Genomic DNA, 26419 nt, shown 5'->3' on the forward strand with positions numbered 1-26419 from the left:
TTGAATACAATGAAATGAAAACAGCAGAATTTGAAAAAGCTGAACAATAAATTGGGGCCATAAACTGTCTTCATTATATCAAGTCATCAGTATATTATGCAACAATATGAATGAAATATTCATCATCAGAAAAATATTCATTTTACAAATACAAATACTACCAATCAGATTGTATGGATAAGTACAAGTATTAGTATTTCAATTAAAACGACTGACAGTTTCTTGAAATTGTTTCAATTTTAAAAAATACTAAGTCGTCTTTTTTCCTCCATGTTCAATCATCAGAAAACAATGATCCGTCATTATTATTGTTTTCTGATGATTGGACATGGTGTGAGGAACTGAGTCTGAGCGTTATTTTTATTTTATTATTATTTTTCGTTTTATTATATTTTGTTTGGGGTTTATGTTAAGTTAGGACGAAGGTTCCCCACCACTCTCTTAGTAACCAAAAAAAAAAAAGAAGAAGATAATGAACCAACTCACGAAAGAACGAGCGCCGTAGGAAAAATCACGCAGACTTGCGCTGCCCAGCGGAAATGAACAGTCTGCAGAGAAAAAAAATGGAGGGGAGAATCCTCACACTCACCAGGAAAAGAAATACTTACTAAACTGTCATAAAACATCCCAGAAAATTGTGCTAAATGCTTTGTAAACAGTTTATAAGATTTTGTTGGAGAATTGAAGCTGCCAGAAAGAAATTTGATGTTAGACAATTAAGTACGTAAATAAGGGGAGTAATCTAGCCGAATTGTTACGTCACCTCACAGCATGAAACGAGCTCGCTAACCAAAGACGAACGAGGTGATATTCTGATCGAGGTGATTCCTGATCGAGGTGTACTACTGAGTGAAAATTTCGAGGCGAAGTCCAGATTGAGAATTAGGCGATCCAAGGTGTTTAAAGAGGAATTCAATTTGACAATAGCGAAAGGATTGAGGAAACAGGTTCCTAGTATAGTGAGGTGACGGATAGACATTTAGTTCATAAGAGATTTTGTTCGTAGTTCTTAAATATTTGATTTGTCGAATTTTCAAAAGGGAATTAAGATTAAGTTAAGCTAAGTAGCTGAGTTTTATTGTTGGGTTGACTTGTTGATTTTCGTTAATAAATTTTGTTTTGGATTATAGACATTTGTACATAGTTAAATTCGATTTACTAATTAAATATATTTGAAACTTTTTTCTCTGACTTGATATTTGTCGTTATTCTTACTAATTGTTTTCGGTGCACTCGTAAAAGCCCAGGTTTGGCAAACTAATCTCGAATCTGCGTAAAGTTCCGGAACGGAAGTTTTACCGGCCGCAGTTAGTGTTGGTTTCCTGAGATACTAAAAATAGTACATTACAATGGTGGAAAGAAGTCAACTAGTTTCTTCAAACTTTTTAATTTTTACAAGTATTAGTAGTTGGTAATAGTGATAGATAAGCTGAAACACATTTCATCAACTGTAAATGTAAAGACTGGCAACTTACTATACTATTCTATCATAAAATGTAATGACATGTGATATTGTGGCCAACCATTTAATCTTAATGTATAGATCAGGCATGGGCAAATGCGGCTTCGAGAGCCTCACGTGGCTCTTTTTGAGTTACGTGCGGTTCTTGCCGAAAGTGTTAATTTCTGTTTTTTATTATTATTTTTACAATTTTATTTTTATAATTTTGTGAAAACATGTTTATTAAAAAAAATTCAATATTTGTTTTATATTATATTTATATTATATAATAAAATCGCACGCTTTATCATATTATCCACCACGACAGTACAGAACTGCGGCTCCCATACGTTTTGCAAAGCCTACATTTCGGCTCCCACTGAACTCTTGCTTGCCCATCCCTGGTATAGATATTCATTTATATATATGTTACCGCTAAAGCTCGAAAGCCATTAATATGTACAGTACATTACCTAACTAATCTCCAGTTTAACTAGGGTGATCTGTTAAAGTTTCAAAAATTGTTCCATTTCTCAAATACATAGGTAATGTGCAGATGATCTAAGTAATCTGCACATTATCTACTAGGCACTCGGTAAAGTGAAAATAAGATCTTTGCTGGAACAACGGCAATGTTTCTGTACGCTTAAATTAACATAATGTTATTTATTTAATTTTCGATATGTAAAGTATCAAGTTAATACAATTAACAAATTAGTTGATAGAATCAATTATCAATCAATTAAAAAACTATTACAAAAAATCAACTGTTTACAATATTATTACAATTAGGGAAATGAATTTGTAAAACATATGATAAAATTGTGCTTACTTATTAGTGCCATCTGAAAATTGGTGACACTTTGAGTTACATAGGCGTGCTTGTCACAAAAACCAATTGCTATTTGTGGTACATTTAGATTTGCAGTCACATTTTCTGGAACCCTGCTCAGTACCAAGGTAATGTTTTATTGCTGTTTGACGTGTTTGATATTTCTACAGCAGGGACGTCTTCTTTCATTAAAAATCTGTCTTTACAAACACTGAATTCAGATTTTGCATAAAACTGTTTTAAAATACCCGTTTTAGTACCAAGTTTATAAAAGCCATCCTCTGTTTTACTAAGAATCACAGCTAAAATTGAGCGTGCATCAGTTTTCGCTCTGTCTTTGGGAAGTAGTAGGGAAAGGAAATGAGAGAAACAAACTTTTGAACTTTAATGATATGGAAGCTGTTATTGTACAGATTACCTAGGTAAAATGAAGAAAACTCTTGATTCTGCATGTTAACGGATCAACCTAGTTAATCCTAGCTAATGGATATATATATACAGGTATACCTCACCTTACGTCGGTAATTGGTTCCAGGAGAGGCGACATAAGTCGAATTTACTTGTGTAGTTATGATGTAAGTCGAATTACGGTAGAAAATGCCAATAATGAGCACTTAAAGACTGCTAAATAAGACGACAACACAGAAACACAGATGTTTTCGTGTTTCGTTCTCTAGGAATTACGATGATTATATTAACATTTACTGTAAATGTACATATTTTAATATGATTTTATGTGCTTTTAATGCTTTTCTAGTGATATTACGACTTCAATATTTGTGGCGGACAGATGTAAAGTCGAATAAAATGACTTAAACTTGATTTTTATTTTTCCATATACTTTTTTGACAAACGACATATAATCGAGAACGACGTAACTCGAGGTATACCTGTACATATGGTGGTGATAAAATCTCAATCAGTTTTTGTAAAATTAATAACAAAATCATTTGTATGCAGGTCATGTAAAACATGCTGATCCAAAAAGAGAGAATCACTTTTGTTTGTACTTGTTTTAGTGAATTAACATACATGAAGTACAGACAGATTTTCTGAATTTCTGGGTGAAGTCTACTCTTACCAAGGCCAATATCAGATTGTTGGTTACTAAATTGGGGTGAATGGGTAATGTGCATGATTTACAGTACATGTTCTAGGAGACCCATCATACCAGATGAAATGGTTCAATGTGTAGAAACTGCAATAACAAAGCCTACATCATCAACCAGAAGAAAAGTCAGGTGTTCACTGTGCCATAACTGACAGTGTGGGAGATCCTTCATTACAAACTTGTAAAAACATGTGTAGCATGTTCAGGTGTTACATAAGCTGGAGGAGGAGAAAGAGGACTATGCCACCCACCAAGCAATGTGTCTTGGAGGCTATGGAACAAGCAGATTTGATTTTATGTCTGTGTATGTTAATCCATTCAAACATGCACAAACCACAGCAGTTCTGTTTCCTTGAGTCAGCATCTTCACACTACTTGCAAACAAATGGTTTTCTTACCATTTTCACAAAAATGGATTGAGACTTTGTAGTCACACTGTATTAATCAAGACATTTTCATCTTGTTGATCTATGTAATATTTTTACAGAATACTGGGTATGTTGCCAGGTCTTTCCCCAGGCTAGAGCCATTTGCCAGTATACATATATGCTGTTGCTGTCTCTAATACCATGCTGAGAAGAATTGTATGACTTTCACTTGGGAATAATGATGTGTTAGACCCTTTGACCAGGCCAAGAATCTCCTCGAAAAGCGAGATAGTTGAGCAAAGGTTACCTTTCTTTATTAACACTTTATGAGAATGTCTCTTGGAAAGAATATTGTACTGAATACAGTAAGTGGCTAAAGAAGTGGAAGACTAAGAGTGTGCTGGCTGGATATCACAATAAAGGATACTGACGTGAAAATGATAGAATTGAGAGAAACTGTGTAAAACGGAATGTAGTGGAGAAAAATGTCATGCATACTAATTATATTTTGTTAATGTACAAGAGATCAGCAATAGAGAAGTACTAGTGGGAAGGTAGGAAATTTTCAGAGGTGCTGGTAGAACTGGTTAACTCCCTCCCTTCCCTGGAGTATGAAAGAAATTATTGTTTTGTCATGCCAGATTTTTATCAGATAAAAGTTTAAAATCACTGTCTTTCAGTGTTAATGAACTTTTGACATGACAAAATAATTTCTTTTATACTTTACGGAAACTGCAAGAAGATATTTCTTTGTGCTCCTAAATGCAAAAGAACGTTGGCATATCAATGTTCTAAACTTTGTTTTCATTTTGCCTGAAGAAGACATTGTATACATGTCAAAAGTGCTTGCGAGATATTTTGTGTTTATTTTTGTGCTTTGCTCATGGAAACTTTATTAATGTCGAAAGACAGTAATCTTAAACTTTTATCCCTCTCTTCATATTCCTATATGTCAGCACCAGTCCATGTATATCCTGCACTGCTTGAACAAGTCCATCTGCCCATGCAAGGGATAGTTGGAAATCAAGAATACAAACCTTGCAGTTACCTGTTTATGTAAAAGTGGTTGGTTGATTGGATGGGTAATGTCTGTCTGGTGTCACTGCAGCAGTTGCACACAGATGTACGAATGTAGTTGTTGGAATACTACAAATGCTTCAAGATGTCTGTGACCAGGGCCGGATTATCGAATAGGCAAAGTAGACAAATGTCTAGGGCCCGGCTTCAGTGCAGAAGATTTCTCTGTTTCAAAACGAGTTAAAAAGTATATAAGAAATTAGATAGGACAGAAAAGGCTGTATTTAACAATTCCTACTAAGTTCCGCTTGACTAGCCCTAGCCATTATCTAAAAAAGAAAAAAAAAGGTCAACAGCCACCCGTGCGTCAGAAGTAATGTGCACCACGAGATCTCTCGCACCATCTAGAAATATTCCTAGGGCCGCCTCTCGTGGTAGTACTGATGTATGGTTATGATTTATTTTCTAAATCTAAACTTATACATCCCGACATCGCATATTCGACGCAGCATTCAAGTTGCTCTAGTGTGAAGATATTACAATTCAATAGTGTTTTATAAAAGAGTTAAAAAGGGTGACTTGGGGTGACACCACGATATCCGCACTGGGTGTCACCCATGCTAGCTACGCTAATGTCACATTATATAAGATTTGTTTAGAAGCAACTTATTTAAATGGGGCCCCAATTTAAATTTTGTCTGGGGCCCGCTAGAGGCTTAATCCGGCACTGTCTGTGACAACTAACATAAGAATTATGTTTATCATAAATAAATAACTACAGATGAAGCTTATATCTTCTGAAACATTCCAATATAAAAGTTTGATGCATCTGTATAATTTTAAGTGCTCTTGTCATTGACATGTAGACATTGCTGTATGTTGTGAAACATCTTTTTACATTAACAAACAATCTAGCTCTGAAGTAGGATTCAAATACAATATTCAATGAGCAAAGAATAATGTCTGATCTCATCCATCAATGGCCAACTGGATAAAATCACCAAACACTAATAGTTGACTGTGGGTTTGCACCTTGCCGACAGGCTAGCCAAATGGAGTTTTCCAGGTTTTCTTCACATTTAACACCTAAATAGGGGCCAGTTTCACATAGAAAGTCCTCCTGAAAGGCAATCCCTCAACAGATGGCCTGAGTTATCACATACAAACAACTAAACAAAGAATAATGGGCCATATGAGGGTCATACTGAAAGTCATAAGCAACAAGTTTTTATAAATTAGATTAATTTATTTTTGGAAAAACAAGTACATTACAGTATTTTTTAGATTTTTCTTTATTTTTACATATAGCCTCCATTTTTTTGGATACATTTTTCCCACCATTGTAGGAGCTTGAAAATTCCCTTATGATAGAACTCTGTTCCATCATTACAAAAAACACTGATGCACTGCTTTCTTGATGATCTCCACCATTTCATAGTGTGAACCGCACATGTTTTCCCTAACAACGTTGAAAAGATGATAATTGGAGGGTGTTAATTTAGGACTGCAGAGAAACTTCTCATCCCATTTACCAAATTTCCTCTATGGTGTAAGGAGAAGTGTGTGGCCTCTCATTGTCTTGCTGCAGGACATTTATCACGTGGTGCACAACAGAGCTTATGAACTATCATGAAATACCAAGCAGCATTAATGGTTTGTCCGGGTTCAAGAAATTCCACCAGAATCATTTCATCTGCATCCCAGAAAATGGAGCTCATGGAACTCTGCAGATGGCTGCTTTGAGGCTGATGTTTGGATCCTGGGTTTCCATCTTTAAAATGATTTACTCGTCATCTAACACTACTGGCACCCGTACACACATCTCCATATGCATACTGAAGTTCCTGGTGAATTTCTGCAATGGAGATTCCCTCTTTAACTAGAAATTCAATCACAGTAAATTGGCAAAACGAAACATCAGTTGCAGCTATTTTGTATCAGCTATCTGTGGTCAAGTGATGGAAGCTAATGACGTCATGACTCACTCATGGTGCTGTCTATAGCCTATAGATTATGATAATGTCTTTAGTGTTTCATAATTAATAGATTTGTAATTTATATTAAAAAAATTGTTGATTGTGACTTACAGTATGATCTATGTACTTTGCTGTTACATTGTGAAAGTTTTGATGTATTATGAGTTATGAACTCATAACACTATCATAAACTATTTTAGTTTTTGATAATATCACATCTTATTTGTATATAAAAAGTCCATTATTTTAATTATTTATAGTATTTTTAATATAATTATTTATTTTTCTCAAAATCTAATTGTTAAACAGTTTTTAATATTTTTTTCACAGACAGAAATTGCAGTGTTGAGCCAACGTGTCGAAGATTTAAAGGCAGAATACAGTCACCAGCAAATAGAATTGGAAAGGTTAAGACTCTCTGTAGAACAAGCACAGTATGCGCAAAAGGAGATGCTTGAGAAAAACACTCCCCAAATATCTGCTCCCAGGAGAATACTTCCATCTGCTGCCAATGCGAAGTTCATCCCTCTCCCATCTACTTCACTTGTTAAAAATTGCAGAATGCATCTATGCTTCGATTTTTCTAGGTGTTCTGTTCTTTCAGAATTTCCTGTGTACTTTTACCATCCAGATGATTACAGACTTTCTTGGAACCAGTTGGATCGTTTTGTTAAAATTTCTGTGACAGAAGCTTTAAATATGAATGTGCACATAACATTTGATCCTACCATAGCCTGTGTGTATGTGGTATTAGTGGGTGAAGTGCAACGTGGGGACCAGTCTAAGTCTGCATTAGAGAACTACCTCAAAAATCTTGCACATTGGAATGGCGATGGTAGAAATCACATTTTACTGAATTTAGCTAGGAACACGAATGTAACAGATGTGTTTTCCGGAGTCAACACTGGCCGTGCCATACTTGTACAGTCACACTTTTCTGCCACTCAGTTCCGAGACGGATTTGACATTATTTCCCCTCCTTTGATCGGACCAGTGAAAGGAGAAGTTTGGGAAAAACTACTGCCTCATTGTCCAATTAGAAGAACTTACCTTTTATCGTATCAAGGATTATATAGGACTAGACAGCACAATAGCATTACCCAAAGTAGAAAGTTGTTACATAGTCATGTCAATCAAACATTACCAGCTAGGAAGCTTTTTCAAGATGACGACGATGATGATATTGACTCTGGGGATGATTTTATTATTGAATCATTGAAAAGTATGCAGTCTGGATCAACTGATGATAAATTTAATTTTCAGTTTTCCTGTGTTGGTCAGAGTATTTTCAATACAGAATGGTCTCTCTGTGATAATTCTGACTCTAGAGCATCATTGCTGTCACAGTCGACATTTGTCCTTATTGTTGCATCTACAGATTATCAATTAATAAGCACTATTGATTTGCAGTGGAGGTTGTTTGAGTCTCTCAAATCTGGTGCCATCCCAGTTATATTGGGTAATCATGTTCATCTCCCATTCCATGAGGTTGTAGATTGGAACAAGTGTGCCATGATCTTACCAAAGGCTAGAGTAACAGAACTTCATTATATTTTACGCACTATTTCAGACTCTGACATACTGGCCATGAGAAGACAGGGAAGGCTCCTCTGGGAACGTTACATGTCTACGACGCAACAGATAATAAATACAGTTTTAGCCATAGCTCGCCAAAGAATACAAATACCTCCAAGTGCAGCACAGGAGGAGCCTTCACCAAGTGTTTTTAATGCAACATTCCAGCCACTGAAATTAGATGTGGCAGCTGTACAGGACTCCGAACCAGAAGAGAATCTTGGCCCATTAGAACCACCTCTACCCACCCCAAAATTTTATAGAAATATAACGTTCACAACAACTCAGCAATATGAAATATGGAATGATCTAATTGATCCATTCACCCTTTATCCTTACACTCCTTTTGATCCAATACTCTCTTCAGAAGCTAAATTCTTAGGTATGTTAATCAATTTTTGTTCTTCATATTTTTAAACAAAATTTATAGATTTTGTATATAAATATAAATTTATAAGTGTCAAAATTAGGATATTATCAATTACAACGACAAATAAATATATAATACGATAAAAGCTAAACTGTGTTAACCTGAAACTATCTACAAGTCTTTAGCACAGTTTATGAGGTTCTTTGTATAATATTGATACAGTCTCATTAAGTCGGAATTGTTAGTACTTGAACGTAAATCTATTTTCCATATACTCTGCCCTTTGATAGATCTGTGATTTCCATTTTCTCTCATTTCATGTGAATTTGTATTCAGACAATATAAATATAGCTCTGTGCCAAACACAACATCAAGCCATTACAACCTTGTGTTGGCATCCTTCTACTGACAGTATTGGAACACCAGGGACTACCTTGACAACACACTCAAAAGTGCCATAAACTGTATACAATTCGGTATGGTTTGATAGCAGGAAATTTACAATCACATAAAAATTTGAGAAAATTAGGTATTAAATTCATTAACTTGAAGTAGGGCTATTTTACTTCTTAAACATTGATTTAATGAGGTTTTACTGTAATAATATCTAAATATAGAAAAAGCATTTTACTGCAGACAGTTTCACACTAATTACTTTTAATTTCAAGAAGGCACTAGATCAGACAATTGTGAGTCCCCAGACGAGGTCCAAAAACATATAAATTGCGGAATTCTTGTGTTTAAATTATAGAAATAGATTATATAGTAGAGAAAGAGGAAAAAAAAAAACTCTTGATCTAAACAACACAATGTAAACAATGAGTCTTGGAATAGACTCCAACACATATTAAACGATCTGTCAATGTCCAACCGAAAGGTAGAATTCTGACTCGAGTGCTCGTAAATAGTTAATCTAGGAAAACAATTTCGGAAAGGGGAGAAAGATTAAATGGATAGAAAAACATTGCATATGATCGTAAAAGTTCCTAGACGACAGAAATCATAAATAACGGACTAAATTATGAGCTCGAGTCTTGTGGTTTTATCAACAATAGACAAATGGAATACAATAGACAAATGACAAATGGGAATACAATACAATAGACAAATGGGCGCCGGACCGACGCCTCGAATCGGACCTTTCCCACGACCCTAGTTGGTCCCGGTTTTTGCCTGAAAACAAAGGAGAGACCAATCAGAAAGTGAAGAAGGAGATGAGAGGCCATTCAGAAATAGGAATAGTGAGAGAAAAACTATAAAAATCAGAATTTCAAGGGGGGAAGTCTCCTCTGGATTAAGCCAAAAGACGTACTCTGTATATTGTGTTGTGCTACCGCCGATCACCTAGAATGCCGCAGCACCATCTCACCGATCGTCTGCATCGTCCAGCGACCCTATCTCGTTCACCCCGGGGCTACAACCAAGTTCGAAGTTCTCTCCACGCAGAAGGACTATAAAGAAGCGGAACAGTCAATTGTCGACGTAAGCATAAATGTTACCAAATAAACAGTTTTCCTTTTGTAAAACACTTGTCATCAATTGCCTCCTCCGCCACACTCACATGCAAACTTCCCTTAGGTTCATCCTGGCACGGATTTAACTGATCCCCACCTAAAAGACACCAACCTTATATTGGTGCCGAGGAGTGGTCTTTCGAGTTCCCGATCCCCACAAGTTGGCGACCTTACAAAATACAATGCAATTAATCACATTAAATTACAACTAAAAGATGTCAAAGCATATTTTTTATAGAATAGTATCATTTTCTATACATTATACTGTAAAATTTTATAGCAAAATCATTCTGAATTATTTTTCTCCGTTTATTTACAATTTGCAGAATGAATTTGTTTCAGATACATTGTCATACAAGACAACCTGTACTCCAAAATTTCAGAATATTAGAAGATTTAGCTCATATGACTATTGCACAGAACTATTAAAACTATCTCATTTAATTTTTAAATTTATTTTGTTGAAAAATTTCACAGTTTATCAATATAAAATATACCAAGATGCTCAAGCAAAAGTTTTTTTTTGACCATAAGCAGTAGACTTGATGAATTCATGACTCGGTCATGATTTTTGTAACCCTGCTAAGCATCATAAAATAACAAGTGAGGAATAACATTTGAAACATTAAGTAAGTAAATTAATGGCAAGTAATAAGTCTGTCAAATACCATCAAGTCTACTTCTTATAAGTAAGCTTTTCACTTGATTATTTTACTAATTTGTCCATTCTGTATTCTTACATTTCTTTTTTTACTCTTCTATTCTTCTCAGTTTTGATCTATTAAATTCTTATCAGCTTGGCATAAGAATGAAATTCTGCTAAAATAAATCTGTTGTTTATAATTCTTCTATATTTGTGAAATGAGGAGTCATTACAACTTATAGTTAATATGAATAACTACATTCATTCACATATCTTAAAATAACTAACATATATAAAGTAACTTTTATCATTGTTTTTGTTTTCTTTGATAGAATTAAATTTGTAAACTTTCAGAGCTTTTATTAGATGACTAATTTCTATATATTTCACCAAATATGTACAGGATCCGGGTTTGGATTTCGTCCGATCGGTCAGGGTGCAGGAGGATCGGGAAAGGAATTTAGCGAGGCACTCGGAGGAAACATACCACGAGAACAATTTACAGGTATTGTAATCTTGAGAGATTATTAATTTACAGACAAATACTGTTATTGTTTATTATTAATTAACTGAGAGATATCTTATGTGTTATACAGCTACATAATACATATAGATGATTTAAAAAGAATTAAATCATTGATAAACTAATAGAATGTGTTTACAATATAAAATCTAGTTGCAAAAATTCAAAATAAAGAACTGTTGTTAATAATGGTTTTTATGAAGCACTTTGTGGAAAGATACTTGATTTGTAGGACAATGTAACATTGCTGAGATTTCCATAAAAGTCTCAACAAACTCTATACAGAGATAAGAAAAAATGGAAAAGTTTATAGAATAATATAATGTAAATTAATACTAAAAGAACTCACTCTTCTTTCCATGCTAAAAAAAATTTGTTTTGAAGATTAGCACTAATGAGAGCCCTCAAGAGTGAGTGCAATTTAAGGTTTTGATACATAGAAAGGACCAGATAGAATCTGTGTATTCACTAGCATACTATACATACCATAATCTGTATAATAAAATTTTAATTATAAAGTAAAAATCAATTTATGTAATTTCAAATGCAAAGATGGAGTAAAAATAAATGTAAATAAACTTATAGCATCATATTAGAAGGAATACATAGGCCTGGAGACATTAGTTCTAGCCTCCTTAATTACTCTCTATAGCTCTGCTGTAATACATAATAGAAACTTTGACAAGAAAAAATGGAACACAATGACTAACAAAAGTGACTTAGGTTGCTAGTAGTGATGTAACGAATAGTATATTTGGCCTCAGCCGAATACCGAATATTCGGCCAGGAGCCTGGCCGAATACCGAATATTCGGCCAGGAGCGTGGCCGAATGGCCGAATATTCGGCCAAACTATTCGGCTTGATTAACGCAAGTACAAAAATTGGCGCGAAAACCGCATTATGGCAAGGATCGCGCACTCTGCTCTCTATTGGCCCGCCGTCACTACGATTTTTTCTTCCAGTAGGTCTAAATTATTTAAATTAATTAATTAAATTATAATTATTAAAGTTAATATGAGATGGAGCCTAACGTCTACCTCTACTGCCAAATTGGTTTATAATTTATGTAATAGCCGTAAATAGCCCGATACGATTCGGCAGTTGTTGGTATTTAGATGTAAGTTATAACTTATAAGTTATTTTATTTGCAATCGATCTCTAAAATTTTGTTTTTAATACGTATTTGTAGACTGAATAGTGCCCTAAGGATATACTTTAGTGGGGACATATGGTCTAGTTTCTGCCCAGTTGTGGAAACAGTTCAAATATATTATTGGGGGTTTTCTATTTGTGAAGTTTTGTGATATTTTGTTGCTATTGTTTTTGTCAATATTTTTAAAATTTAACATGATTTCAAATGTTATCTTTTGTATATAATGAGAAATGCTCATTCTTTGCTTTATATATAAAATAAATTATATATTAGTTACTCGTCTTCTAGAAATAGATAAATAATTCTTTCATTAAATACGATAAGTTTCAATAAAACGTTTCGTAAATCATTTTAAAACATCATTAAAAAATATTAAAATATACGCGAATACGAATATAACATAATTAACTAATCAATAATATTAATGCCCGATACATTCTAACCTACACGCCATCAATGCCATAAGATATCGGGCTAGATAAAGGCTATAATATTATTTAATTACGAAATAATTTAATACTAGAGTTAGATGCTATTTCTTATTAACTTTAATAATTATAGTTTAATTTTCAGCATTAATAAAAGTTACCAAAATGATTAATTTACTGTGTTTTTGTTATTTCTTACTCCTGTTTTTAGGTATTCGGTATTCGACCGAATAGTGATTAAATATTCGGTATTCGGCCGAATAGTGATTTAAATATTCGGTATTCGGCCGAATAGTGATTTAAATATTCGGTATTCGGCCGAATAGTGAAAAATAGGCCGAATACCGGGTAGTAACCGAATATTCGTTACATCATTAGTTGCTAGTCATCTCTACTTTTGTAATGTACAGCACAGTACAATACCATAAACAAAGACAGGGATGGGGAAGAAGTTCTTCCAGCATATTGCAGGCTGCTATCTCTCAAAGACCCTAAATTTATAAATCTAGTAAATGCTAGACATCTTTGGAAAAATAGCCAACCATATTTTTAATCACGTCTAATCATATTACATCTCTGTTTATCTTTCAGTAAATGAAAGATGGTTTCGTTGAGAATTGAAAAGTATATTTAAAGAGAATCTTATAGTTTTACAACATTGAACATAGACTAAAACAGTTTTCTTTTACATAAATGTAGAAGGTACAGTACATGCTTCATTATGTTCCTGTGAAGGAATATAATGATCAAGGTAAAATTGATGTTAACAGGTTTCTATTTTATTTTTTTTACTAGAAATCACAAACACACTTTGAAAAACTACATTTATAATTAATTTATATGCCTCTATGACCTTATTTTCAAAGTGTTATATATTTTGTCTACGAGGACAGCCTATTAATGGAACGTATTGCACTGGTGTTATGGCTTTAGCAATCGAGGAAAACCTTATTCGGAGAAAACAAACAATCGTTATCGATCACCTCGTATTATACCTGTACACACTTTACACACTGTTTTGTTTCAGACCTTCAGGTCCTGCCTCAGCAGGTTTACAAAAACACAGTGCTAAAATAAATTTATAAAAAGTAAAAAAATATATAACAAATTTTTCCAACAATAATATATGACTTACAATTTCTTTATTGTTATTTACTTCGATATGTAAATAAACACACAGAAGGATTCCTATTACTATGTTATAAAACGATTTTTCCATCGATATGTAAATTAATACAAAAAACTTTCATATCTAAATATCACAATACAGAGCTACGCCTTGCAATAGCATACAATGAACAGCTTCTTCACTTTGTGTACTCATTTACGAACTTTCTATTTTACCGCTCCTGTTATCGAGGATACCGTTCCACGATTGGTGGATTTCTCTGCCCAAATTATTGTTTATTCTGTTGCTTTATCATTTTATGTAAATATGTTCGTATAACTGTCTTTTATAATTGTTTCTTTTTTTATTTTTATCATATCTAAAACAATTTCACAATTTTCTTTATTACAATGTTCAGCTACTGCCGAATTTGCATAATTACCTTTTATCACTCTGATGTGTTCCTTTGTACATATTTTTAATTTTCTTCTTGTCTCTTCTATGTGTGTTCTTTTTTGTCCACAGCTGTAATCAAATGAATAAACTACATCTCTTTCTTCTATTTTATCCATTTTCTTACTCTCTCTATAATTTAAATATTGTTTGGTTGCATATATTTTTTCTGGTTTTAAGTTTATTTTATCAGCCAATACTTTCTTTACTCTTTCGAATAATTTAGGTATATACATTAATTTTACAAAATTTTTTCCCTTATCAAATTGATTTTTTTTTTGTGTATTAATATCCATCTTCCGTATCCAATCCTTTAACAGCTTCTTCGAGTAATCATTTAATATGAACATTTTTAATATTTGTTCTATTTCTATTTTTTGATTTTCTAATTTTGTTGTCCTATTTTTTATTTTTTCTATATACATTTTAAACATATTGAATTTCATAGTTATAAGTACATTTGATTTATAATTAGGAACCTTTGATATCTGCATAGGCTTTACATATTTTTTGAATATTAATTGGTTTTCTTTTCTTTCTAGCGTTATGTCTAAATAATTAATATTATTTTGTTTTTCTTTTTCTAACTCGAACTGGATATTTGTTTCAATTTGGTTTGCTTGATCGTTTTTTACTGTCAAATATAATAATACAGTCATCCACATATCTATTGTAAAATTCTATTCCATGTATGTTTCTAATCTTTTCGTCAATGTGTATCATAAAAATTTCTGCTAATCTCGGGCCTATGCATGTTCCCATTGGTATTCCACCAGTTTGGGTGTAATAATTTTCTTTAAACTGGAAATAATTATTTTCTGTTATCAATAAGCATAACTTAATTATCCAATTAGGTGCATTTTTGTTAATAATGAATTTTTGATATCTTCTTTAGTTATACTGGGATTCATGTCTTTTATATCTAGTGACATTAATTTTCTATTGCTGTTAATCATTATTTTGTCATTTTTTAATCTCTTTAACAGATTATCCATATTCTTAAGGCTATATTTTGATACTTCTAATGCATTTAACTTATTTTTTAGAAATTTTTCTAAATTATAAAATATATAATTTTTAACGTCTATTAGAGGTCTGTACATAACTGGTTTCTTATGTCTTTTCACTCTAATGTTGAATTTTGGTGTTCTGTTATCTTCCGGTTTGACCTTTTTAACGTCTTCGTCCGTCATTAATTTTTGATTCTTTAATTTCTCTAATTCTGTTTCCATTAACTTTGACATATCTTTAATCAGGTCTTTTTTCAATTGCTTGTATTTTCCATTTTGTATTAATTCCTTTATTACTTCTTTCTTTATTTCTGTTTTCATAATTACTATATGTTTTATCTTGTCGCCTTCTAACAATTCCAAATTATTATCTATTAGAAATGTTTTTACGTTATTAAGCTGTTTTTTGTAGGACCTAATGTTATTTACTGGTTTTTTAAATTTAATTTCTGATTTTTTACTATTTTTTGCATACCTGATCTTATTTAGTTAATTAATTGGATTATTGGATAATTAAGTTATGCTTATTGATAACAGAAAATAATTATTTCCAGTTTAAAGAAAATTATTACACCCAAACTGGTGGAATACCAATGGGAACATGCATAGGCCCGAGATTAGCAGAAATTTTTATGATACACATTGACGAAAAGATTAGAAACATACATGGAATAGAATTTTACAATAGATATGTGGATGACTGTATTATTATATTTGACAGTAAAAAACGATCAAGCAAACCAAATTGAAACAAATATCCAGTTCGAGTTAGAAAAAGAAAAACAAAATAATATTAATTATTTAGACATAACGCTAGAAAGAAAAGAAAACCAATTAATATTCAAAAAATATGTAAAGCCTATGCAGATATCAAAGGTTCCTAATTATAAATCAAATGTACTTATAACTATGAAATTCAATATATTTAAAATGTATATAGAAAAAATAAAAAATAGGACAACAAAATTAGAAAATCAAAAAATAGAAATAAAACAAATATTAAAAATGTTCATATTAAATGATTACCCAAAGAAGCTGTTAAAGGATTGGATATGGAAGATGGATACGAGGTGTGTTCAAAAAATACACGGACTGACATCATAAATCATCAAAATATACTTTATGTAGAAGTTACGTGTCTGGGTCCCCTTCAAAGTACTCTCCTTCCAATGCACACACTTATCCCAACAGAGTTTCCACTTGTTGAAACAGTCCTGGTATGCTGCTTTTGTAATGTCCTTCAGCGCCTTCATTGCATTTGCCTTAACCTTGGGAATCGTCTCAAATCTTCTTCCTTTCAAGGGTTTTTTGACTTTGGGGAACAAGAAAAAGTCACAAGGAGCAAGGTCGGGTGAGTAGGGGGGAAGAACAGTGATCGAGTGTTTGACCAAAAACTCACGAGTTCTGAGGGCTGAATGGGCTGGAGCATTGTCACGATGGAGAAACCAGTTGCCATTCCTTCGTATTTCTTGCCTTTTGCGATGGATGGTGTCCCTCAGACGTTTCAGAACTTCAATGTAGTAAGTCTGGTTCACTGTGGAGCCTTGGGGGAGGTACTTGTGGTGAACAACACCCTTAGCATCGAAGAAAACTGTCGGCATCACCTTAACATTGGATCGAATTTGGTGAGCTTTTGTGGGTCTGGGGGACCGTTTCACCCACCCACTGGGACGATTGGACTTTTGTTTCAATGTCATAACTGTAAACCCATGATTCATCACTTGTTATGATCCTTGACAAGAAGTTTTCATCTTTTTCTGAACGATCAAGCAGTTCCTGACAAACCTGGATGCGATTGGCTTTTTGGTTGTCCATCATCAGGTGTGGCACAAATTTCACAGCAACGCGGTGCATCTTCAATTTTTCGGTCAAAATTTCGTAACAAAATCTAACTGATATCCCACACTCTTCGGCAAGCTCCCCGATGGTCAGATGTCAATTTGCCTGCACCAGGGTGTTGATTTTGTCGACGTGGTGGTCATCAGTTGACGTGGAAGGATGTCCAGTACGCTCATCATCTTCAATTGACTGTCAACTACCCTTAAAACGTTCGTGCCACTTGAAACATGCCATACACTTCATAGTAACATCACCATAAGCCGTGTTGAGCATAGCAAATGTTTCAGTCTCAGATTTTCCAAGTTTAACACAAAATTTCACAGCAAGTCGTTGCTCCTTCAGGTCATTCATTCTGAAATCCAACAAAATGAAAAAATTGCACTTCACTAAAAACTAATCAACAAATAAAGATATCTGTAATTGGGAAACAGCTTTATCACCAGACAATCTGTACAAACCTAACGACACCAAGCGAATTCCCCTGGAACCAACTGAAGCTGTGCAATTCAAACAGTCCGTGTATTTTTTGAACAGACCTTGTATTAATACACAAAGAGAAAAACAATTTGATAAAGGAAAAAATTTTGTAAAATTAATGTATATGTTACCAGAATGTGTGTGTGTGTGTGTTTCAGGACAAACTAGTTTGTCCTGAAACACACATTCAACATCCATACTTACAGAAATACCCCCAATTTTTTTTGTCATTTCTCGATGTTTCAAGGTTTTTTGAGTCCAAAAATGTAAAAATTTTGGAGGGTTATTTCTTGACCCATTGACATACTTTTCCTCTGCCATATATAACAGCTGGGAAAGTAAAAGCTATTAATAACAACAACAACATAACAATAAAAGAAATAAATATGATGTGTTATGAAGTAGTGCCATCTGTGGAGAAAGACAGACAACAAAGAAAGACAAACAAACAGACTCTGATTAGTATTTTAATAATTTACTTTTTTGTTTGATAAATTTTAAATGCTGTAAGAAGGTTTAAATACAATATTCATTTTTTTTTCTACTGATGAAATTATAAATACAGCAGGAGGCAACAAGTTTTCAAACTAATATTATTACACCTATCCCTCGTTTTACACGGTACTTTTTTACACGTTTTCACTTTTACACGGTTTAAAAAATAAATGCAGAAAATAAACTGGCTATGATCAAAAGGAACAATTTTTAACTGTAATCTACATCTATATTCCAATCCACCTTAATTATATGTCATAGTTGATATTTAGGATACTAGGTGACAGTTTTATTTCGATCCGTAAAATAGTAACCGATAAACCGATATAGGGTACTCCCCATACGCATGAAGTGTCATTCGTTGCACATAGTTTTAAACCAGAAAATTTTAATTTTTCATATTCATAAGTAACAAACGATTACATTATTTTTAATTACATTTTTTACATTACATTACGTTACATTACACAATTACATTACATTTTTATGAATCTTTCAGATTTTATTTTTTGTTCCTTTGTACTTTGTATTTAATTAATAAAAGAATATATTTTTTTTGCCTTTCAATATTTTTGTTTGATTTGTGTACCTTTAAAAAATTAAAAAAAATTTATAATTAATAAACAACGAAATTATGCGTTTTTTGCATACTTTTTTATTTACACGGTTTTACATTCAAAAAGATACAAATTCGATTTACACGTTTTTCTCAGGAACCTATCTTCGGTGTAAATCAAGGGATAGGTGTATTATAATTCCATGTAATGTTATTTTATTGGTACAATTGATAAGTTATTAGAAAGTAAAAGTACTGTACACTTTTCACAAAAAACTTTGAGTAAGATTTTATCTTTACTGAGCAATTTCTTGCATTTGGTACAAACAATATTTTGTCAAAATTGTGTGATTTGCTGAAATAATTACATACAAAGTCAGGTGCAAATTTATCTTGAATTTTAATGGTCTATGATATTTGGATGGACTACGAACTCAAGATTGAGTTTTAAAGTAAACACTTTGCTTTATTTCCATCTCCATTTAGTTGATACGTGCCATTTGCACATTTTGGGCATAAAGCCCCTCATCGGTCAACTAAATGATACAATATTTAAAATATTACACTAAATATCTAACAAAACTGAATTAAAACAAGGTATAGTTCTTACCATATCCATATACAAATCACTACTAAACTGCAGCGCAGTAAGTGATGCAGATACAGTCATAAGACAATAATGTAAAGGAGTTCAAGTGCCTGTGAAAAATCGCTCATTTTCTGAAATATACATGTAATTGCATTTATACTTCTTAGATATTGTGAAATAAACAAAAGATTATATATAGCAGGTAAATGGCTATTTTACTTCCAATTTTTTAAAAGAATTTTCTATTGTATACAGTTTGTATTTTTACACACTGTTTTTTTTATACTAAATAGATTTTAATGTAAGGGGAACTACTTCGCTTATTGTAAAAATAAGTTGTATGTGTCGATTAGGTAAAGACCTTGTATGCATGACAGATTGAACATGGATATGGTAAGAACTATACCTTGTTTTAATTCAGTTTTGTTAGATATTTAGTGTAATATTTTAAATATCGTATCATTTAGTTGACCGACGAGCAGCTTTATGCCCGAAACGTGCAAATGGCACGGCATATCAACTAAATGGAGATGGAAATAAAGCCAAGTGTCTACTTTAAAACTCAATCTTGAGTTCGTAGTCCAACAAATTCATCAAACACTGTTTCAAAGACAACATAGGTCTATGATATGTTCATTGACATATGTAAGAACGATTTGTAACTTTAATGACATGCCAATGTGCACAGAGTATAAGGTAAAATTTTGCCCAGTTGCTCATGAAAGTTGTAAAAGTACTTTTGGTTTTCAATAAATAACTTCTCAATCATACCAATAAAATAATGCTGCATTTGCATTATAACTACAATTCTTTTATGTAATAACTAATTGATTATCATGTCATATATGGAATATGATGGAATATATAAAATACTATTGCAGTCATTTCATTTTATTTACAAAGAAAACAGTTGTTTTTACTTCTTTATTTATTTTTTTTGTTTCACTTTTTCCATCTCATAGACATAAAGAAGGCCCTTTTATCAAGCCTGTCATGCATTCAGCCAGGCTCTCAGTAATATATCAGTGAGGGACAGGCATGAAATGTCTGGAACACACCTTCCGAAAATTTCCTGTAATTTTTTGATCAATTTAGATTCGTTCCCAAGTTTTCCAGAGCAGTAATCTGATGCACTAACTGCTCGACAATCCTTCGTTTCCATTTGCTGTATTATTTTTTGTCGTGCATAATACACTTATGAAACTAAAGTTTGTTTGAAATGAAATAAAATAATGACTTGACCTATTTAGGTGTATATTAAACAAAGTAAAAATTATGCATATATAAACTTCCCAGTCCAATATTTTCAAATGAAACCAAATGATTGCCAGATTTAAATTGGGTTACTTTACCACTAACAGTAAAATAACCTGATTTAAATCCAGCAATTGTTTTGTTCATTTAAAGTAAAAATTAAATAAATTGAAGGATACATAATAGGTCTGTATTAAGTAAGTGGGGGAAAAGTTGCCACCCAACTATGATAAAATTCTAGTTGAAATAACATTTGCATATAGAAATTTTGGTTGAAAGTAACTAACATTTTCGCTCTATATTTCGTAAGCCACTCGAGAAGTACCATCGTGAGGCTAATGTATGCCTAACATAGAAAACAATACCAAAAAATTAAAAAATCTATTAAAGTATAAAAGTGGGCAAACTTAATTAATGATAACAATAATACAATAAATACTACACTATAAATGTTTGTTGGAAACAGTTAAAACTCCCACTTTCTATTATCAACTGCTTATAATAGGCAGATAGAAGTAGCACCATACGGCTAACATTGGCATACCATTAAATAACGAATGATGATAATATTGAAAACTTCTTGCTGTAACTTACCTGCTATCTACCTGCTATGTCTGTAATCTGCATAAAAAATGATCATTGTATTTAAACTTTCTTGTAGCATTTAAAAGTAGTTACAAAACTGTAAAATATTAAATAAATTTTGTTTAAATCAAGTTTATCTTGATCCAGCAAGAACATGGTACAATGATACTTTCTACATTTTTATAGAAGAAATGACTGTTTGTTTTGTTTTTTGCCTATGCTCGAATGTTGTGAAACTAAGATTTTCTTTGACTACACTTCAATTCTTCTGTCACTGTCTTTCATTTGCTAAAAGATAAGCAGAAAAATAATGTGATTGGACATGACCAGAAATATGTTGGTCATTTTCTTTTACAAAAGATGTCTAGTATTTGCTAGATTTATGAATTTAGCGTGCAGTAATAGGATCTTTGGACAATAATCATTCTTTTGGCACTCTTGTTACTTTTAGAATGTAATTTGTCTAGCTAAGTTATTTTATAATTGTGCACATTTGTGTCTGTTTATTTCTGTTAGATTTTGATTCTCAAGATCAAGAATTTAATAGTTTACAAACTTTACAGTAAAACTGTATTTTCTATTGTCTGCACTTTATAATTACAGTTTTTTCAATAAGAATACTAATTTTGTGGATAGTAAAAATTTGCAGTTAATTTTTTTTTTTAAATTTAACTTTTAAACACCTTGCATTTCATTGTTATTGTGTACTTAGAATTCTGAGCATAGTGTACTTCATCTATTAAAAATTCCAATGTAATGTCTTGCATGAAATTAATTTAAATATTTCATAAGAAAAACAAATGTTTTGTAACATTTTAATTCTGAGTCAGATCATTTCATTTTAACATTTCTCAACTTTTTTAAAATAAAAGATAAAATTTAAAATATGCAATATTTGAATACATGTAACAACTTAACAATGTGATGTTAATTAATAACCTGGGGCCGTATTTTCTAGTTAGCAATGTGTTGTATTACAAGTTAATAAGTCTGCCTACAATTTTAATTATTTAATTCTTCTTAAATTGTTTAGCTGAGTTTCCAAAATATATAAAAATAGCAGATTGTAATAATTTATGTTTCCATATAGTTGTGATGCTGACTTATGAAAGAGAAGCGGTTCTGATAGATTCTCTTCAAAGATTGCGAGGTCTACCTTTTCTAAATAAAGTGGTGGTGGTGTGGAATAGTCCGAGACCGCCGGCGTCCGACCTCCGCTGGCCAGAAATCGGAGTACCCATCCACGTAAGTAAATTCGCCTGTCGTCTTTCCAGACGTACAGAATATTCCTCGACGAGAATAAATTAATTTACACTACTTTATAATTGCCCAAGAATAAAATAAACATATGCAAACACACCAACAAAATGGTGAAACAGAGCACATAGTTTACAACCATTTAATAGAGCTTTCTTTGTAGGCTTCTAGAAGAGTGATGTAGCTTCCTCACCAGATGCGCATTCACAAATTGTTGTTATATCGATGTGTGTATTAGGGAGGCAGCTATGTCACTCTTCTAGAAGCATTGCAAAGAGCTGTATTTCATGAATAAGCTCATTGCTTGGTTACCAAAGTATAAAAAGAAGTACAGGATTAATTGGTATGAAGATGACGGAGAACATGTTTCATTTATGTATCTGGGTAACTGAAATGCATGCATTTTCAGAATGATCAAATGAAAACTTTACTTGTAAATGAGTAGAATTAACGATACTGGGTGGTGTTGATGCCTGGTTGATGTTTCTCGTGATGTAGAAGGGCGGTAACAAATACAGCCAGCTCATAGCATTGCTTCTACTTCTTACAAGTAAACTTTTATTTTGATTACTTGGTAAATATATCAGTTTAATTTATAAATTTTCATATTACATATCTAGGCTGTCAGTTTAAAATATGAGAATCATTTCAAAATTTAAATCTGTTTTACCTTCAGGTAATTAAAGCAAAGAAAAACAGTTTAAATAACCGATTTCTTCCCTACGATACCATTGAGACCGAAGCAATTTTATCAATGGATGACGATGCCCATCTGCGCCACGATGAGATAATATTTGGATTCAGGTATGAGGATAGTCACACTTTTAATCTTTTTGTGTGCCAATTGTAATTTTATTCAAATGCAGGGTTTGGAGAGAATCCAGAGATAGGATAGTGGGTTTTCCCGGGAGGTATCATGCATGGGATTCTCAGCATGAGAGTTGGTTATATAATTCCAATTACTCTTGTGAACTTTCTATGGTCCTTACCGGAGCAGCATTTTTCCACAAGGTAACTTACTTTTGAAATATTGCATAATAGCACAAACATTTGTTGTCATCCAAACATTCTTTTTCAGTACTATTCATACCTCTATAGCCATTGGATGGCTCAAGCCATTAGAGACAAAGTGGACGAATATATGAACTGTGAGGATATAGCCATGAACTTTCTTGTTTCTCATGTTACTAGAAAACCACCAATTAAGGTATGTAATTTCTCACACTTTCATTTCCTTTGATTCATTAGTGCAAATTAAGTCCAAATCACCACCTTTTCAGGTGACGTCTAGGTGGACGTTTCGCTGTCCAGGTTGTCCCATTTCCTTATCTGAAGAAGACTCTCACTTCCAGGAGAGACACAAGTGTATCAATTTCTTCATCAAGGTGTATGGATACATGCCCCTTCTGAACACCCAGTTTCGTGTGGACTCGGTGCTCTTCAAGACTAGGATCCCCCACGACAAGCAGAAATGCTTCAAGTTCATCTGAGACTTCTTTTTTCTCTCCAGGACATAAAGCAATAATAATCTCGGCAGACATTTTTATTTATTCCTTCCTTGTAAATAATTTTGTCTCTCTCGGGGAAGGGGCGCGACCCCGACGCCCTTCTTTGCAATGTAATTATTGACAAATGCTGAAATTTTTTGTAAATAAAGCAGAGAATGTGTGTGACCTCATTCTTGCGTCACAGTTTGGTAAATAGACGGACACGTTTGCCGTTTGCTATTTTTAGCCACGCGAGCGCACGGCCTGATTCGGTTTTCGTCACACAGTCGCGTGCTTGATGTTCCCGCGCCCTATCCATCTCTGTGAATGAACCCGAGTAAGGAAAAAATGTGCGTGGCGTGCGACAACGATTTGCACTCGGGCCCTACGTAGCACATGCAACGAAATGGAAGACGTAAGTATGTAAACGTGGGCCCTTTTTATGATCGTACGCTAGGGCCTTCAGCTAGATTCGAAAATCCTTTCCCCTTCCTAAAGGTTGATCCCTTTAGACATTTAGAAACATTTTCGAGCTTCCATGCGCGTTATACGGGAACCCTGCTGTTAAAATTAATAAGGGGCCCGCCGGTTGTTTATTAAGAAACGTGACGCTCCAGTGGATCCAAACCGACAGTCTGTACAAAACAGGTAAGTAGCTTTTCTCCTCTGTTAATTTATCTTTAAAAAAAGCAAAGGGCCAATTCAGTGAGATCTTCCAACTGTATATTCGTGTTAAAAGCCGCTTCGAGGACAAATTAATTAACTTTGATTGTTCTTATAGGCATAATAATCCTCTTTGTTTTGTAACGGAGCCTATTTTCGTTTAGGTAACGAGTCATAAACTCGATCCTCTATTACTAAACGTGCGAACGCGCGTAGGCATACACGCGAGTTTTACATTCTAAATGATCCATTCGTAGGGCCTCCTGTACTGTAAACTTTTAAAAATATCCTGAGTAGCTCACTGGTTCCTGAAAGGCGTTAAAAACTCAGCAGGGAGTGAAAGATTTCACTTACTGAAAGGCTCTTTCCCTGTTTATAATAATGAATGCTCTAAAACTATATACTGTAGGCTCTTTTCGTATTTCAGATGCCACCGTTTAATGGAAGGAGAGGAAAAAGCCTCATAACCGTGTCATTGCATCTCTATAATGTACTACTGTGCCACTTCTCCACTCTAGCATGCATCTGGTCAATGCTACCGCAAAAACAAAAACAATAGTATCGGTGTTTCATAAGATCATCCTGAAGCTCCTCCTAGGAGTTTCGTATCTTCTAGAAATCAGAATGGTTCGATTGTTCTTGCGATTGCTTCGTTATTTGCATAGGGCCCTCGTACACTTCATAGTGAACGTCACCGTATCTTTTCTGTGGTTACTGCTTCAGAGAATAGCCCTTAACATAAGAGACCGCCTTACGAATTTACTTCAAGAATGGGTCACGTGGTTGATTATGTTTATATTCATTTACATATTTTACCACGCGTTCCCACCCTACTTGTTGTTCCTGTAACGAAATCGACAGGCCCGCGATAATAGAAAGGCCTTGAAAGTTACAGAACTGGTGAAGTTCTGTAATTTTTGAAGCCTTTATATGCGTTACAAGAGGGTATTTTTGGTTGTGGTTTTGTGCGAGACCCTTGATAATGAAAGGAAATGTGACACATTGTTTGTCGAGGTCGATTGTTTAAACTCGTATCACGTGAAGGGGAAGATTGGATAAGCGACACGTGTCGAAAATTGTTTTTTACTTCATGTGACGGAAGGAAATGGCGAAACTCGATGGTGACTCCAAAAATAACGAAGGGCGAGCCCAAAAAAATCGCACCGCAAGGTCAGGATCGCGAAAAAACTTACGTAACTTTCACCTGGATTGTCTTTAATTCTCGACCTTGAACAACTACGGCGCTACCAAGGTCAGCGGGAGGGTGACCACGCCAACCTCACTTTCCCTTTCTCGATGCAGTGGGGAAAAGGCCCCGGGGAAGGCCAAGATTCCTGGAAGAAGGTGAAATGTTGACAAAACACGCCAACTTTTCAGGGTCCTCCTAATTAGTTAGTCGTTCGCGTCACGTGCCAATATTCTGTCCCGGAACCAGTCACTTGACGCCGTTCGGGTCTTAATTTCGACCCCCTCCTTACGGTCATTAGCCGCGCTTCTCATCCATTGTCAGAAGGATTGCACCACGCTGTCCTCAATTTCGCAAAATGCAGAGGAGGGGGCGAGTGTAATTCGGCCCGAAATTGCCATCATGTCACCAGCTCCGTTAATTTCGGTAGTCGGTCACGTGACGTCGTTTTAGGATCGTTAACGGTGCTGCGGGGGCCTCGGATACGCCCTAGAGAATCGAAAAACGC

The 26419-nt window shown here is 33.8% G+C and overlaps 1 protein-coding gene across 3 annotated transcripts in view; it reads left to right on the top strand.

Moving 5' to 3' along the window:
- The window catches only part of botv (exostosin like glycosyltransferase 3), a 41065-nt gene extending 16812 nt beyond the window's left edge, over nt 1–24253 (top strand). For all 3 annotated transcript variants that reach the window (XM_067262508.1, XM_067262507.1, XM_067262506.1), the window contains 7 exons: nt 7076–8702; nt 11251–11352; nt 22409–22563; nt 23252–23379; nt 23442–23586; nt 23654–23782; nt 23856–24253. In XM_067262508.1, coding sequence (XP_067118609.1) covers nt 7076–8702; nt 11251–11352; nt 22409–22563; nt 23252–23379; nt 23442–23586; nt 23654–23782; nt 23856–24065 — 2496 coding nt within the window. In that variant the 3' untranslated portion in view covers nt 24066–24253. The remainder of the gene's footprint in view (nt 1–7075; nt 8703–11250; nt 11353–22408; nt 22564–23251; nt 23380–23441; nt 23587–23653; nt 23783–23855) is intronic.
- Nucleotides 24254–26419: the final 2166 nt, after the last annotated feature.

This window comes from Centruroides vittatus, unplaced genomic scaffold (genome assembly GCF_030686945.1).
Source record: "Centruroides vittatus isolate TY-2023 unplaced genomic scaffold, ASM3068694v2 contig_15, whole genome shotgun sequence".
In the NCBI taxonomy this organism is placed as follows: Eukaryota; Metazoa; Arthropoda; class Arachnida; order Scorpiones; family Buthidae; genus Centruroides; species Centruroides vittatus.